Source organism: Triticum urartu, chromosome 3A (genome assembly GCF_056163025.1).
Source record: "Triticum urartu cultivar PI428250 chromosome 3A, HENAU_Tu73, whole genome shotgun sequence".
In the NCBI taxonomy this organism is placed as follows: Eukaryota; Viridiplantae; Streptophyta; class Magnoliopsida; order Poales; family Poaceae; genus Triticum; species Triticum urartu.
Genome location: NC_141875.1, coordinates 348,885,292 through 348,902,876, shown reverse-complemented (window position 1 = coordinate 348,902,876; position 17,585 = coordinate 348,885,292). Strand labels below are relative to the sequence as shown.

Here is a 17,585-nt window from a genome sequence, read left to right as displayed (position 1 = left end):
TATACCAAAGCTGACCCAAACCACATGGCCGAGGTCGGACCTTTGGGGCCCGATGGGAAAGAGATCCCTGTCAGTTTAGTGCATGACCAAGTAGAATTAGCCGCAAAGTATTCCCAACAGGATTGTAGGCTAGACAGCCTGTTGGATGGTATAGAAGAAGAATTTAATCAGTCTTAGTGACTGTGTACTTCAAGTGACATATGTAATGTCCTAGCCGAATTGTAAATCATTTGTCATGGCGGACCTTTTCGCTTCGACCTCTGGACCCGATAGTACGGAGTGTATCCGAATACCCGCTCAGTTATGTCAAAACCGGGGCATGCATGGAAACCAGGCATAGGGGTCATAAGTGCTTGAACAGACAAGTACCCAACTAGCTATATTATATTACATGGGTAGTAAGAAACATCTTCCAGGGAGAATAGTTCTGTTAAGGGTTCCTTTCCCTGGGTACGCATGCCCTAATGTGCATGTCCGAACTGCGAAAAGAGACGCAGGCTATAAACATCTGGGGGCATGTTTAAAATTAAATAAAAGTCATCTTTTATTCACCGACCGAATATTCCCTTAAGAACGCTAGCTTTCGGCTTCACCCGGTCTGAGGTACACATCCGGCTGACCCGGCAGTAACAATCACAGAGGTGCTCCCCTTATGCCCTAGCCGAATTAACGGGAACGTAGGGCATAAATATAAGAGCCAGGCAACCCAGCTTGGCCAAAACTTAAGTCATATCGATGCATATAATGGCGAAAAAGGTACATGCGGAAGAATAACACATGTGTGGGACATAAAGCCCATAAAAATAGTTAGATTAAGCTTCTGTATAATAATCCCCCGGGTATAATGAGCGCGGTTAGCACGGCAAGATTGTGTATCCAAGACACAAGTTTAGCCATTTAGGGCCTTAATGAGAAATAAAAAGAGAGAAAGAGAGAAAAGACAGATATGCAAAAAATTGATGGAGGAAAGGAGATGAACATAGAGTCCGGCGCTAGGTGTAGAATCTTCGGAGTCTGGCTGCGTTCCATGGGTTTGGCTCGAGTTGATTATCCGATGCATCCAGCAGACGGTACGCTCCACCGGTCAGAACCTGGTCGATAATGAATGGACCTTCCATTTGGGCTTGAGCTTGTTCTTTTTCTTCTCCGGCAGGTGTAGAACTAGTTCGCCAACGTTATAGGTTTTGGCCCGTACTTCTCTACTTTGATACCTTCGAGCCTGTTGCTGATAGAATGCGGAACGGGCCTTTGCCACGTCGCGCTCCTCCTCCAGGGTGTCCAAACTATCCTGCCGATAGAGCTCGGCCTCTTTTTCTTCGTACATGCGCACTCGAGGTGAGTCATGAATTATGTCGCAAGGAAGAACCGCCTCTGCGCCGTACACCATAAAGAACGGTGTGTATCCGGTAGTGCGATTCGGCGTGGTCCACAGCCCCCATAGTACGGAGTCGAGCTCCTCTACCCAGTGCGTGTTTGATTCCTTGAAGGACCGCACTAGACTGGGTTTAATGCCGCTCATGATAACACCATTTGCTCGCTCGACTTGACCGTTAGTTTGTGGGTGATAGATAGAAGCATAATCGAGCTTGATGCCCATATTGCTGCACCAAAGTTTCACCTCGTCGGCTGTAAAATTCTTGTCGTTGTCAGTGATGATGCTGTGGGGGATGCCATAACGATGTACAACCCCAGATATGAAGTCTATCACCGGTCCGGATTCAGCCGTTTTGACGGGTTTGGCTTCTATCCATTTGGTGAATTTATCCACCATGACCAGCAAGTATTTTTTCTTATGGGTTCCCCCTTTAAGGGGTCCGACCATATCAAGCCCCCAGACCGCGAATTGCCAAGTAATGGGGATTGTTTGGAGAGCGGTAGGCGGCATATGGCTTTGGTTTGCAAAAAACTGGCAACCGACGCAATGTTGGACCAGATGCTGTGCATCTGTCCGGGCCGTCGGCAAATAAAAACCTGTACGGAAGGCCTTGCTTACAAGGGCCCAGGCTGCGGCGTGGTGGCCACCGAGTCCGGCATGGATTTCTGCCAAAAGCTTCCGCCCTTCCTCTTCGGAGATGCACCTTTGAAGGACTCCGATAGAGCTTTTCTTATAAAGCTCTCCCTCGTGGACCTTGTAGGATTTAGATCGCCGCACTATGCAGCATGCCTCATTTTGGTCCTCGGGTAGTTCCTGCCTGGTTAGATAGGCCAGGAATGGTTCTGTCCAATGGGCGTTGATGGCCATTATTACGTGGGCTGAAGGTGTTATTTCGATGGCAGAGCCTCCGATTGTGTTAGAGTGCTCGGTATCTGGTGTTGTGGCCGGGTCCAGACTATTATTGCCGGTGTCCCCTTCCCATACCACGGATGGCTTAAACAGTTTTTCCAGGAAGATGTTAGGTGGGATAGGGTCGCGCTTAGCACCGATACAGGCGAGGATATCCGCCGCCTGATTATTTTCCTGAGCCACATGGTGGAATTCAAGCCCCTCGAACCGAGCTGACATTTTGAGGACTGCGTTGCGATATGCCACCATTTTCGGTTCCTTGGCATCGAAGTCTCCATTTATTTGAGATATTGCGAGGTTTGAATCCCCACACACCTCCAGGCGTTGAATGCCCATGGAAACTGCCATCTGGAGACCGTGTAATAGGGCCTCGTATTCGGCTGCGCTATTGGAGTTTGTGTATAGTATTTGGAGTACGTATTGAACTGTATCTCTGGTGGGGGATGTCAGGACGATGCCAGCCCCCAGACCAGCCAGCATTTTAGAGCCGTCGAAGTGCATGATCCAATTGGATTATGCGCCGTACTCTTTAGGGAGTTCGGCTTCTGTCCATTTGGCGATGAAATCGGCCAGTACTTGCGACTTAATGGCTCGCCGTGGTTTATATGTTATGTTGAACGGGAGGAGCTCGATAGCCCATTTGGCAATCTGGCCCGTGGCATCGCGGTTGTTTATTATGTCGTTGAGTGGTACTTCGGAGGCCACCGTAATTGAACACTCTTGAAAGTAGTGTCGTAATTTCCGAGATGCCATGAATACCGCATATGCTATCTTTTGATAATGTGGGTACCGTGATTTGCATGGAGTGAGGATAGTAGATACATAATATACCGGCTTTTGAAGTGGGAATTTATGTCCGTCTGTTTCTCGTTCAACAACGAGCACTGCGCTTACAACTTGGTGAGTTGCCGCTATATATAATAGTATTGGTTCGCCGACATTTGGCGCGGCCAAGATTGGGTTGGTGGCTAGGATGGCTTTTATTTCTTCCAATCCGGCCATGGCTGTGTCCGTCCACTCAAAGTGTTTGGTGCGCCGAAGAAGGCGATAAAGGGGGAGTGCCTTTTCTCCTAATCGGGAGATGAAGCGGCTTAAGGCCTCCACACATCTAGTTAACTTCTGGATTTGCTTGAGGTCAGTTGGGATAGCCAACTATGACAGAGCCCGGATCTTAGCCAGATTTGCTTCAATTCCTGTGTTGGAGACGATAAAGCCCAGGAGCTTTTGAGCGGGTACGCCGAAAACGCATTTTTCCGGATTGAGCTTAATGTCATATGTTCGAAGATTGTCGAACGTGAGCCTCAAGTCATCTATTAAGGAGTTGACGTGTCTGGTTTTAACGACCACATCGTCGACGTATGCCTCCACAGTTTTCTCAATCTGCTTTTCCAGACATGTCTGAATCATGCGCTGATACGTTGCGCCAGTGTTTTTGAGCCCGAAGGGCATTGTGTTAAAACAGAAGGGGCCGTATGGAGTGATGAATGCCGTTGCGGCTTGATCGGACACCGCCATCTTAATTTGGTGGTAACTGGAGTATGCGTCGAGGAAGCACAATGAGTCGTGTCCTGCGGTAGCGTCGATAATTTGATTGATGCGAGGGAGGGGGAAGGGCTCCTTTGGGCACGCCTTATTAAGGTCCTTGAAGTCGACGCATAAGCGCCAGGATTTGTCCTTCTTTGGCACCATCACCATGTTTGCTAGCTAGTCCGGATGCTTTATTTCTCTAATGAATCCGGCCTACAGTAGCTTGGCTAGCTCCTCTCCCATGGATTTTCGCTTAGGTTCGGAGAAATGCCGAAGAGTCAGCTTAACCGGCTTGAATCCTTTTAGAATGTTAAGGCTATGCTCGGCCAGCCTGCGTGGGATTCCTGGCATGTCTGAAGGATGCCAGGCGAATATGTCCCAATTCTCGCAGAGGAACTCCCGTAGTGCAGCGTCTACGGCGGGGTTTAACTGTGCCCCGATGGATGCTGTTTTTGTGGGGTCCGTTGGATGGACTTGGAATTTGACTATTTCATCCGCTGGTTTAAAGGAGGTGGACTTGGATCTTTTGTCTAGTATCACGTCATCCCTGTCCACTTTGGAGTGCAGCACGGTTAACTCCTCCGCCACAAGGGCTTCGGATAATGCCTCGAGGGCCTGTGCGGCTATTTTGTTCTCGGCGCAGAGTGCTATGTCCGGATCACTAGCTAGAGTGATGATTCCATTGGGTTTGGGCATTTTGAGCTTCATGTACCTGTAATGGGGTATGGCTTGAAAAATCGTGAATGCCTCCCGCCCTAGAAGGGCGTGGTATCCGCTATTGAACGGGGCCACTTTGAATGTGATTTCTTCAGACCTGTAATTCTCCCGAGTGCTGAATACCACATCTAGTGTGATTTTCCCAGCGCAACGTGCCTCCCGACTAGGGATAATTCCTCGGAAGGTCATGCTGATTTGCTCAATACGGTTGCTGTCTATTTCCATTTTTTGAAGAGTCTCCTCATAATTGAGGTTTAGTCCGCTACCGCCGTCCATGAGCAGTTTAGTGAGCCGAAAGCCGTCCACAACTGGACTGACGACCAAAGCGGCTGGTGCTCGGGTTGTTCGGAATCTAGGTTCGTCACTGGCATTGAAGGTGATAGCCGTGCCGCTCCATGGATTTATTGCTGCCACGTGGCACACTTCGGCAAGGCTGCGGAGTGCTCGCTTCCGCCTATTATTTGAGGCGAAGGTCTCAAAGACTGTCAATACTGTATTGTTATCCACGGGAAGGTGCTCTGGGGTTTTTTGGATGAGGAGATCCTCACCGCTCTTGGCAACCTACCAGAGTACCCAACATGCTCTAAGGCTATGCGTTGGTATGGTATCCGTTGTACTATGAATTTTGCAGGGCCCGTTAAGCCATCCCTCCAATACGGTTCCACGCCCTGTAGTGGGCTTTCGCTTCTTTGTAATTGAGTCAGGCGACTTATGAGAGTTCACCCTTTTAGTTCGGACTGGGGTTTGTGTCAGAGCCGGATTATCCCAAAATTTTGTTTGGGTTTTCCAGGCGCTTTCCATCGCACAGTACTTCTGTACTATGGCCGCCATGTCAGCGAAGTGTGCTATGTCACGGCGACTTATGGCGTTGAGGATTCCCTTGTCCGTGCAATTGTTGCAAAAGAACAAAATTGCATCTTCCTCGCGATAGTCCTTGACCTTGTTCATTACAAGGAGGAATCTGGCCCAATAGTGATGTACTGTCTCTTGGGGTGCTTGCCTAATGTGGGAAAGATCGTTTGTATCTAGGTGGGTGGGTGGATTTAAGTTCGGAACTTGACCCAATCTGAGACCCTGGGGCAGGGGAGTTTCCGATCTTGGAAATTCGGGCTCCGGGATGTTGCCCTGTAGGTTCGGTATGCAGCCTGATTCTAGGTTCAGGGTTAGGGCGATGTCCTCTGAAAGTGCAACTATCCCTAGGTGGTTTTGGTAATTCATAACAACATATAGCTCATTGAGCTAATGCTATTCCAAGATGATTATTTCAGGAAAGCTCAATGATTTGCATGGCATGGATATGAAAGTGGAACCCTCAAAATGCTAAGGACAATGGATTGGCTCAAGCTCAAAAGCTCAAGACTCTTCATTTCATATTTTAGTGATCCAAGATCACATTGAGTCCATAGGAAAAGCCAATACTATTAAGGAGGGACGAGGTGTTGCTTAATGAGCCTCTTGCTTCATGTGCTTAATGATATGCTCCAAAACCCTCAACTACTTTCCCATATCCACATATGACCTAAACTCTAAGCCAAAATCGGTCCTACCGATTTTTCCTATCCGGCGCCACCGAGTTTCAATTGTCATTAGCCACTGCCAAACCCTAGCAATTCGGTCCTACCGATAAGGATCTCGGTCCCACCGAGATGGGGTTGCAAACTCTCTGTTTCCCTTTCGTAACTTTTCGGTCCCACCCAAAGAGCGAATCGGTCCCACCGAGATTGCAATGTAAACTCAGTGTTTCCCCTTTGTAACTTTTCGGTCTCACCGAGTTCCACTCGGTCCCACCGAAAGAGCAAATCGGTCCCACCGAGTTTGCCTGACCAACTCTCTGGTTAGCTAATTACCAAACTCGGTCTCACCGAGTTTGTGTAATCGGTCTCACCGAGATTACGTTATGCCCAAACCCTAACGGAATTGGTCCTATCGAGTTGCATGTCAGTCCCACCAAAATTCCTAACGGTCACTAGGTTTACCTTTTCGGTCCGACCGAGTTTTCTGATTCGGTCCCACCGAGATTGGTAAATTGTGTGTAACGGTTGGATTTTGAGTGGAGGCTATATATACCCCTCCACCTCCTTCTTATTCGATGTGAGAGCAACCAGAACACACACATCATTCCTACTCATATGTTCTGAGAGAAAACCACCTACTCATGTGTTGAGATCAAGACATTCCATTCCTACCATATGAATCTTGATTTCTAGCCTTCCCAAGTTGCTTTCCACTCAAATCTTCTTTCCATCAAATCTAAATACTATGAGAGAGAGTTGAGTGTTGGGGAGACTATCATTTGAAGCACAAGAGCAAGGAGTTCATTACCTACACACCATTTGTTACTTCTTGGAGAGTGGTGTCTCCTAGATTGGCTAGGTGTCACTTGGGAGCCTCCGACAAGATTGTGGAGTTGAACCAAGGAGTTTGTAAGGGCAAGGAGATCGCCTACTTCGTGAAGATCTACCGCTAGTGAGGCAAGTCCTTCGTGGGCGTTGGCCATGGTGGGATAGACAAGGTTGCTTCTTCGTGGACCCTTTGTGGGTGGTTGCTTCTTCGTGGACCCTTCGTGGGTGGAGCCCTCCGTGGACTCGCGCAACCGTTGCCCTTGGGTGGAGCCCTGTGTGGACTCACGCAACCGTTACCCTTCGTGGGTTGAAATCTCCATCAACGTGGATGTAGGATAGCACCACCTATCCGAACCACGGGAAAAACATCCGTGTCTACAATAGCGTTTGAAATCTCCAAACCCTTCCCTTTATATTCTTGCAAGTTGCATGCTTTACTTTCTGCTGCCAATATACTCTTTGCATGCTTGCTTGAATTATGTGATGATTGCTTGACTTGTCCCAAAATAGCTAAAATCTGCCAAGAACTAAAATTGGGAAAAGGTTAAGTTTTTATTTGTTCAAGTAGTCTAATCACCCCCCCTCTAGACATACTTCGATCCTACAAGTGGTATCAGAGCCTTGGTCTCCATTTGCTTGATCTCCATAGCTTTTGGTGGTCATAGCCTTGGTTTCACAACCTAGGAGAGTATGGCGTCTAGCGAGGGAAATTATCACCATAGAGGTCCTTACTTTGATGGTACTAATTTTGCTAGTTGGAAGCATAAAATGAAAATGCATATTCTTGGACATAACCCCGCCGTTTGGGCTATTGTGTGTGTTGGTTTGGAAGGTGACTTCTTTGATGGGAAAGAACCAAACCGTGAAGCTACCGCGGATGAGTTGAAAATGTTGCAATACAATGCTCAAGCTTGTGATATTCTCTTCAATGGTTTGTGCCCCGAAGAATTCAACTAAATCAGCCGCCTTGAGAATGCAAAGGAAATTTGGGACACTTTGATTGATATGCATGAAGGTACCGACTCCGTCAAGGAATCCAAGTTGGATGTGCTTCAAAGCCAACTTGACAAGTTCAAGATGAAGGATGGTGAAGGTGTCGCCGAAATGTACTCTAGGCTTGCTCTCATCACAAATGAGATTGCCGGCTTAGGAAGTGAAGAGATGACCGATAAATTCATCATCAAGAAGATCCTAAGAGCCTTGGATGGAAAATATGATACCGTGTGCACATTGATCCAAATGATGCCCAATTACAAAGATCTCAAGCCAACGGAGGTGATTGGAAGGATTGTTGCTCATGAGATGTCACTTAAGGATAAAGAGGAACTTCACAACAAATCAAGTGGTGCCTACAAAGCCTCATGTGAAGCCCCTACATCATCAAGTGAGAAACAAGACTTCAATGAAGAATTGAGCTTAATGGTGAAGAACTTCAACAAGTTCTACAAGAGTAGAAGCAAAGATAGAAGCTCCAAATCAAGGTCCTACAATGACAAAAGATCTTCTAGTCGAGAACGAAACTGCTACAATTGTGGAAGACCCGGACACTATTCCAATGAGTGTACGGCTCCCTACAAGAGAAGAGAAGATTCTCCAAAAAGAAGAAGTAAAGGATCACCACCAAGAGAGAGAAGGAGTAGAGATGATCGTTATGAACGAAGATACTCACGGAGAAGCAAGGATTCGGAAAGGAAGGAAAAATCATCAAGGAGCTACACAAGACGAAGACATCAAGCTCATGTTGGTGAATGGGTATCCGGCTCCGACTCCGACAGCCACTCCGAGAGAAGTTATCACTCCGACTCCGAAGATACTCAAGATGAAGGTGTTGCCGGTCTAGAACTTGTGTCATCCAACTCCTATGACATATTTGGCTCACCAAATGAAGGAATTGGAAGATGCTTCATGGCCAAAGGTCCTAAGGTAACACACCCCGAGTATGTTGATTTCAATAGTGATGAAGATGACTTGTTAGGTGATGATTTGATTGGTGACAACTCTAGTGATGAATACTATGATGAAAAACCAATTAATCATGCTAATCAAGATAAAACGAATGACAATGATAAGGAGAAGATTGAGGCTCTAACTAAAGAACTAAAAACTCTTAAGTTAGCTCATGACACTATCTTCGAAGATCATCGAGAACTTTTAAGGGCTCATGAGAAGCTACGCTTTGAAAAGCTCAATCTTGAGCAAGAGCATGAGTTCTTAAAGGCAATCAATGATGATCTCCGCAAGAAAAGTTCTTCTTACATTGCCAAGCATTTACTCTTCTCCACTTACATGCCTCAAGTCAAGTCTAGTAACAAGAAAGATTCTTCCTCTAGTAGTAACAATGATCATGCTAAATCCAATATTGTTGCTTCTAGTAGTTCTCTTGATTCCACTAATGATTCTCTTAGCCAAGTTACACTTGAGCAAGAAAATAGCTTATTGAAGGGAATTATAGAGAAAGGAGTGTACAAGAGCCTTGCCGGGAGTAAGCAATTGGAGGAAATTGTGCGCAAGCAAGGAATGCACCGGAAGAATCAAGGCGTTGGTTTTGAACGAAAGTTCAATGCCAATGGAGTTGAATGGGAAGAAGATCAATACCCCAAGACGAAGTTTGTCCCTCAACAAGAGAAGTATACTTCTTTCAAGGGGACACAAGCTCAAGATGATCTTCCACCACAAGACTATGAGCACAAAGGCAAGGACAAGCTTCAAGAGGAAATTGATGCATTTGAAGAAGCTCCTAAGACCTTAGTCAAGTGGATTCCCAAGACTACTTCAAGTTCCACTTCATCAAGTACGACTACAACTCCAAGGATTCCCATCAAGATGATGTGGATCCAAAATAAGAAGAACTAGAGAGTTCTCGAGGGTGACTCCGCCAACATACTTCACTCTTATCATTTTGGCAAGAACAAGTGCAATCAACTTCCACATCTTGCACTAGTTCAAGGAGTCACAAACCCTCTTGTTGGTAAGACAAGGGACAAGGTAACCTAAAGTTTTCATGGACATCATCTTTTGTGTGCATCACTCTATGTCTATGGATATCCTTGTTTGTTCCTTGTGGGACTAACCCATGTAGGTATTGAAAGTGCAACTCACTCAAATGGATAGCTCCAAGAGATATATATCAACATTGAGCATCCACATCTTCAATATCTACATGAAGTCATCATCGACAAAACCCAAGGTTAGTTCATCCCTCTTAGGGGGGATATCACATCTAGGGGGAGCTTTACTCTAAGACTTGAGCTAAAGCAACTCTAAAGATGTGAACAAAACAATGCTTTATGTAAAAGTGGTAACCCCACTTGAGCTTAAACGATGAGTATGACCTACGATCAAGTGTTCTCACTTGACTCCTAAGTCAATATACTCATATATAGATGACCTAGTCATCGCAAATTGCTTGATAGATGCTAGAATTGGTTGTGCATGCTTTGCCACATATTTCATTTGCTATCTTATTGTGTGAGCATGTTGGTTGCATATTTTACTCATTCGAGGACATCCACTTGTTGCTTTGATTGTTTGGATTTATCTTCTTTTGCCAAGTGGATGGACAAGAATTCCTAAGAACCTCCTCTAGCTATCTATGCTTTTCTCATCTCAAACTCTATTCATGCTGCATCACAAAACTTGATCAAGTCAGATTCGAACCACTCTGTGTGAGGAGCGCTCGGAGTCCCCGATTCGTCATAGACTTAAACTTCCAAAACCTCTTTATGAATCTCGGTCCGACCGATACTCCATTTTCGGTCCTACCGAGTTCATTAAGTTGATCTAGGTTTTTGATCTCGGTGCAACCGATTTGAACTTTTCGGTCACACCGAGTTGCAATAACTGCACACGGTTTTGCATCTCGGTGCCACCGAGTTGTTCCACTCGGTCACACCGATAGGGTCGGGCTATATATAGTGACGGGCAGAATTTTGGAAATTTCTCCGAAACCTCCTCGCCCGCGCGATAGCCTGCTCTGCCCTCGAGGTCTCCGGATTGTCTCCTCGCCGCCAGCAGCCTCCAGTCGCTGGTCTTCGCCGCTGTCAACGGATTTCTGCCCCGCCGTTGCCGCCGTAGCAAGTCCACGCCGAACTACTATATTGACTTGATCATTGTGCTATTCCTCAATCTGATTCCTAGCACATTGTGATTATCATGAATCTTGCCACGATTGATAAACTTCTATCCAGTCAAAACGCTCGTAGATTAGGTTTAATTCGAAAATTTTAGGGTTAGGTTTCCGCCGAAACCATCTCGGACCCACCGAGTTGAAAAACTCGGTCCCACCGATCTGGCTTTTGCCATTGCACAAGTTAAACTCGGTCTGACCGAGAATAACTTATCGGTGCGACCGATTTTGGAATTCTATGAAACCCTAGCAGTCTCGGTGCCACCGAACTGTGACTCGGTCTGACCGAGTTCACCAGTTCTGGTGCCAAAACTGCTTCGGTGTCACCGAGTTTGAAAATCGGTAGATCCGAGATGCTTTCTGTGGAAAACTAAAACTAAGTTTTTGAATTAATCTTTTGCAAAAATCTCTGCTTTTTGTGATGCTAATCCACTCTATCTCTTCTATAATCTATTCACAGGGTCAGCAGTCAGTTTGCAACATGTCTGATCAAAGTGACAGCCAGAACCTCTCAGAGCAGCAAGTCGTGATGAGTGAGGGCACTAGCCCCTCAAGTTCTTCTGATGATGGCAGCAGGAGCACACCCAGCAATCTGCCTAAGGCTGCCACATGTCAAAGGAAGAAGAGAACGTTTGATTCTGAGGATGAAGACTATGTGGCAGAGGAAGAGGCCACTTCCAAGAGGATTGAGCCAGCTCAAGGCTCAAAGCCAGGCCTGAAGATCAAGAGGCCAGCAGGCAGGCAGCCCATGTCTAAGGCTAGAGCATCAACTGAGAAGACTGCACCTGCTCCCATTGAGCCCATTGCTGCTGAGGGCAAGAAGAGGAAAGAGAGAGTGAAGAAGACTGTAGCCAAAGTGCTTGGGAGAGCATCCATCATGGTAGAAGAGGAGGAGGAAGAAGAGGTTGCTGCACCAGCACCCAAGGCAGCCAAACTTATGGGAGATGCCATATGGTCAGGGAGAGCTGCATCCAAGCCCAAGGAAGCTCCTAAGGCTGCATCTAAGCCTAAGACAGCTCCAAAGAGAAACACAAGGAGTATACCTGCTGCAGAAAAGAACAAGGCCCCAGTGCCTGAAGCTATTGAAGAAGAGGAAGAGAGTGTCCTTCGGAAGCTCAAGCCAAAGATCCCAGACCACAACGATGCTCATCCTGTGGCTGAGGACATGAAGCTCAGGAGAGACTCAGGGCTCAGGAGATGGAGAGAAGCAGATCCATATGCTTCTAGGAGAAGGACTGCCGTGGACTACAGATTTCACACAAAGGAGCAACAAGATTTTAATGAGACTGTTTTGCTTGACAAGAAGCCAATCGTTTGTGACATGAGATGGGTCGACTGGACCTATATCAAGGAGAATGAAGAGCACTATCCAGGAGTTCAGGACAGCTTCAGAGCATGTGGAGTAGAGGACTTTGTTGGGCAGAAGCTCACAAAGTGGAACGAGGAACTCATCATGTAGTTCTACTCCACAGCTCACTTTTATCCGGATGGAAGGATTACATGGATGTCAGAGGGTACAAGGTACCAATCTACAGTGGCTGAGTGGGCACAGATCATCAATGCCCCAGAAGAGCGAGATGAGGACTTGGACATCTATGCCAAGAAGAAAATGGACCATAACTCCATGTCCAACATGTACAAGGAAATTCCCAATGAAGCTCTTGACTCATTCAAGTTTGGCTCAGTGCACTATCTGCTCTCAGGATTGCCTACTACAATTGGATACTAAGGCACACTCTGTTGCCTAAGTCTGGAGATCACAAGATGATCGGAGGTCACGCAATCAACCTGCTTCATGTCTTTGACGTGCCTCAGAAATTCAAGGTCATGAGTCTCATTGTGGAAACCATTAAGAGGATAGCTGCAGATCAGAAGAGGAGCTGTGGATATGCCCCTCAGATTCAGGAGCTCATCAACTCCAAGATGGGCACGGGCATATATCTTTTGGATAAGGAACACCTGCCCATCCGTCCAGATTTTGAGAACAATGAAGTTGTGATGACAGAGAATGAGCCATCGTCTGCACAAGCATTTGCAAAGAAGGAGAAGGCGAAGAAGGAGAAAGCTGCCAGGATGCCTACTCAAGAGGAGGCATCTGAGTACTTCTTGAAGACCAAACAAGAGCAGCTTAGTTACTTGATTGCATCCTCGCTGAGAATTGAGCAAAGTATAGCCAACCTCACCAAAAATCAGCAGAGCCTAGAGAGGATCATGGAACAGAAGTTCTATGACTTGGATGTCAAGGTAACAGAAGTCCAGTCTGTAGTGGAGCAGCTCCAGGAGGACATGAATGAGAGGAGAGGCAGGACCACAACTCATGCTTTTTCTAGAGTGCCACGAGGTCGAAGGTCGTCTGCACTGCCAGTTGCTGACACCAGAGCTACAACATCTGCACCAGCCACGGCCTCAGCTCCAGCGTCTACCTCAGCTCCAACTCCAGCGACTACTTCAACATCTACCGAAGCCTTCGTCCTTGGAGTGATCCGGACTCCACCACCACCTGAAGATCAAGCCTGAGCGACAACTTAGCACTATGCATTTTCTAGGAACTTTTTGGTAACTTGTTGCCAAAGGGGGAGAAGATGTATAGATCATAGGCTTCGAGAGAGAGAGTGTTGCTTTTCTCTCTTGTTTTATTTGGTGGTCTTTTTGAACTTTTTCTGCTTTTGCGTGCTTGATACTATGTCATTATTTGTGAGACATCGATGATCATGTGTTTGATCATAAGCTACACTTAATGTTTGCTTAATGCTTTCTTAAATATTATCATGCTATCTATCGTTTGTGATCATTCACTATTCTTGGTGATGAGTGCATGTATTTCATTCTTATGATTTTGAGCGCTCCACCAAGATGTATGTGACATGGAAGAGTAACCCATGACTCTAACTCTTTGTGCATTTGCAGTCCAAAGCAAATTTTATATATGCACAAATTTAGGGGGAGCTCTTACTTATCACATACTTCTCAAAGCGACGATATACTTCATGCTTATTATCATTTGTCGAAGCTTTGATCTATATGTTGTCATCAATTACCAAAAAGGGGGAGATTGAAAGTGCAACTATCCCTAGGTGGTTTTGGTAATTCATAACAACATATAGCTCATTGAGCTAATGCTATTCCAAGATGATTATTTCAGGAAAGCTCAATGATTGGCATGGCATGGATATGAAAGTGGAACCCTCAAAATGCTAATGACAATGGATTGGCTCAAGCTCAAAAGCTCAAGACTCTTCATTTCATATTTTAGTGATCCAAGATCACATTGAGTCCATAGGAAAAGCCAATACTATTAAGGAGGGATGAGGTGTTGCTTAATGAGCCTCTTGCTTCATGTGCTTAATGATATGCTCCAAAACCCTCAACTACTTTCCCATATCCACATATGACCTAAAACTCTAAGCCAAACTCGGTCCTACCGATTTTTCCTATCCGGCGCCACCGAGTTTCAATTGTCATTAGCCACTGCCAAACCCTAGCAATTCGGTCCTACCGATAAGGATCTCGGTCCCACCGAGATGGGGTTGCAAACTCTCTGTTTCCCTTTCGTAACTTTTCGGTCCCACTGAAAGAGCGAATCGGTCCCACCGAGATTGCAATGTAAACTCAGTGTTTCCCCTTTGTAACTTTTCGGTCTCACTGAGTTCCACTCGGTCCCACCGAAAGAGCAAATCGGTCCCACCGAGTTTGCCTCACCAACTCTCTGGTTAGCTAATTACCAAACTCGGTCTCACCGAGTTTGTGTAATCGGTCTCACCGAGATTACGTTATGCCCAAACCCTAACGGAATTGGTCCTATCGAGTTGCATGTCAGTCCCACCGAAATTCCTAATGGTCACTAGGTTTACCTTTTCGGTCCGACCGAGTTTTCTGATTCGGTCCCACCGAGATTGGTAAATTGTGTGTGAAGGTTGGATTTTGAGTGGAGGCTATATATACCCCTCCACCTCCTTCTCATTCGATGTGAGAGCAACCAGAACACACACATCATTCCTACTCATATGTTCTGAGAGAAAACCACCTACTCATGTGTTGAGATCAAGACATTCCATTCCTACCATATGAATCTTGATTTCTAGCCTTCCCAAGTTGCTTTCCACTCAAATCTTATTTCCATCAAATCTAAATACTATGAGAGAGAGTTGAGTGTTGGGGAGACTATCATTTGAAGCACAAGAGCAAGGAGTTCATTACCTACACACCATTTGTTACTTCTTGGAGAGTGGTGTCTCCTAGATTGGCTAGGTGTCACTTAGGAGCCTCCGACAAGATTGTGGAGTTGAACCAAGGAGTTTGTAAGGGCAAGGAGATCGCCTACTTCGTGAAGATCTACCGCTAGTGAGGCAAGTCCTTCGTGGGCGTTGGCCATGGTGGGATAGACAAGGTTGCTTCTTCGTGGACCCTTTGTGGGTGGTTGCTTCTTCGTGGACCCTTCGTGGGTGGAGCCCTCCGTGGACTCGCGCAACCGTTGCCCTTGGGTGGAGCCCTGTGTGGACTCGCGCAACCGTTACCCTTCGTGGGTTGAAGTCTCCATCAACGTGGATGTAGGATAGCACCACCTATCCGAACCACGGGAAAAACATCAGTGTCTCCAATAGCATTTGAAATCTCCAAACCCTTCCCTTTATATTCTTGCAAGTTGCATGCTTTACTTTCCGCTGCCAATATACTCTTTGCATGCTTGCTTGAATTATGTGATGATTGCTTGACTTGTCCCAAAATAGCTAAAATCTGCCAAGAACTAAAATTGGGAAAAGGTTAAGTTTTTATTTGGTCAAGTAGTCTAATCACCCCCCTTCTAGACATACTTCGATCCTACATCCTCCCATGAGTGGGTATCCGACTTGGAGAGCTCGGGAATCCGGACATAGTTCATCCTCGGGATAGAGGGAGAATTGCCGCATTGCTCCTCCACCACCGCTATCTGATGGGTGACCGGCGGAGAGTTGATCTCCCTTTGGTCGGGTTTAAGCCTGATTCGATCGTAGTCTGTAGCGACTCCTAGAGGGGCGATGCGATCCAAGAGCTCGTTCAAAGAGGAGAGTTCCATTGGATTCATCTGCTCGGTGAATTTCGAGCCGATGTGGAGGCTATTTTCGATGACCCAAGAAATCATCGTCGGTGCAACGACCGAGCGGGCGGTCATGAGAAAGCCGCCTATTTGGAGAGTTTGGCCTACAGCCAGGGCTCCCCCAGAGGTGATGTTGTCCTTGACGATGAGACGAGCCATCCCTCCTTATGATGACGACACAATGGAACTCTCAATGAAAGCACCAATGTCGGTGTCAAAACTGGCGGATCTCGGGTAGGGGGTCCCGAACTGTGCGTCTAAGGTTGATGGTAACAGGAGGCAGGGGACACGATGTTTACCCAGGTTCGGGCCCTCTTGATGGAGGTAATACCCTACGTCTTGCTTGATTGTTCTTGATGATATGAGTATTACAAGAGTTGATCTACCATGAGATCGTAGAGGCTAGACCCTAGAAGCTAGCCTATGGTATGATTGTCTGTTGTCCTACGGACTAAACCCCCCGGTTTATATAGACACCGGAGGAGGCTAGGGTTACACAGAGTCGGTTACAAGGGAGGAGATCTACATATCCGTATTGCCTAGCTTGCCTTCCATGCCAAGGAGAGTCCCATCTGGACACGGGACGAAGTCTTCAATCTTTTATCTTCATAGTCCAACAGTCCGACCAAAGGATATAGTCCGGCTGTCCAAAGACCCCCTAATCCAGGACTCACTCAGCTGCGCCTAAGGGATCCCTGGTGTTCCTGAAGACCAGTCTCAACCTGAATAGCCTTGTTCATGAAGGTGGCAAAGTCGGAAAAGTCATGAATGAGTAGTGGTAGCATGATATCATGGTGAAGTCCATCACGGAACTTTTCTTGCCTACGAGCATCAGTTGCAATGTCTTCTTCAGCATAACGTGACAAGTCCAGATATTCTCGCTGATAAGCATCTACAGACTTGTTGCCTTGGGTGACGTTGCGGAACTCGCGCTTCTTCTTGTCCATGATTCCCTGAGGAATGAAGCGAGCACGGAAGGCATCTTGGAAATCTGGCCAAGTGATGACCATTACAGCAGTTAGGGTACGCCTGTGGCTGTCCCACCATTGAGCAGCGGGACTCTTGAGGAAGAAGGTTGCGAAGGTGACATAGCTTGCAGGGGCTACATCAGCAGACTCCATCTCATAGGTGATATCACGAAGCCAGTCATCAGCATCAAGGGGGTGAGTTGAGCTGCGGTAGAGACGTGGGTTCAGGCGAGAGAAATCCTGCAGAGTTACTGGGGTTGGCGGTTGGTTCATATTGGGGCGAGGAAACTGATCCATTATTCCTTCCATGAATTGGCGATTCAGCTCAAACTGTTGCATCATTCCGGCCATGAATTCAGGCGGTGGTGGAGCGTGGCCACCACGGCCACGACCAGCAGGTCTAACCATCCTACTAACATGAGCATTTGCAAAGACAAGGATCATTCATAATGAAACATGCATAATGAAAGAGGTATGATGGATACCACACAGCAGTCAACGCGATAGTGTGTGTACTATTCAAGATACTAATCTAAGAAATAACTAT

The 17,585-nt window shown here is 46.6% G+C and overlaps 1 protein-coding gene across 1 annotated transcript; it reads right to left on the bottom strand.

The window, feature by feature from the left end:
* Positions 1-16,744: 16,744 nt before the first annotated feature.
* LOC147979670 (uncharacterized) lies at positions 16,745-17,191 on the bottom strand. The gene has a single exon (XM_087515302.1). The coding sequence runs from the start codon at positions 17,189-17,191 to the stop codon at positions 16,745-16,747; it is 447 nt and encodes a 148-aa protein (XP_087371428.1).
* Between the last annotated feature and the right edge of the window lie 394 nt (positions 17,192-17,585).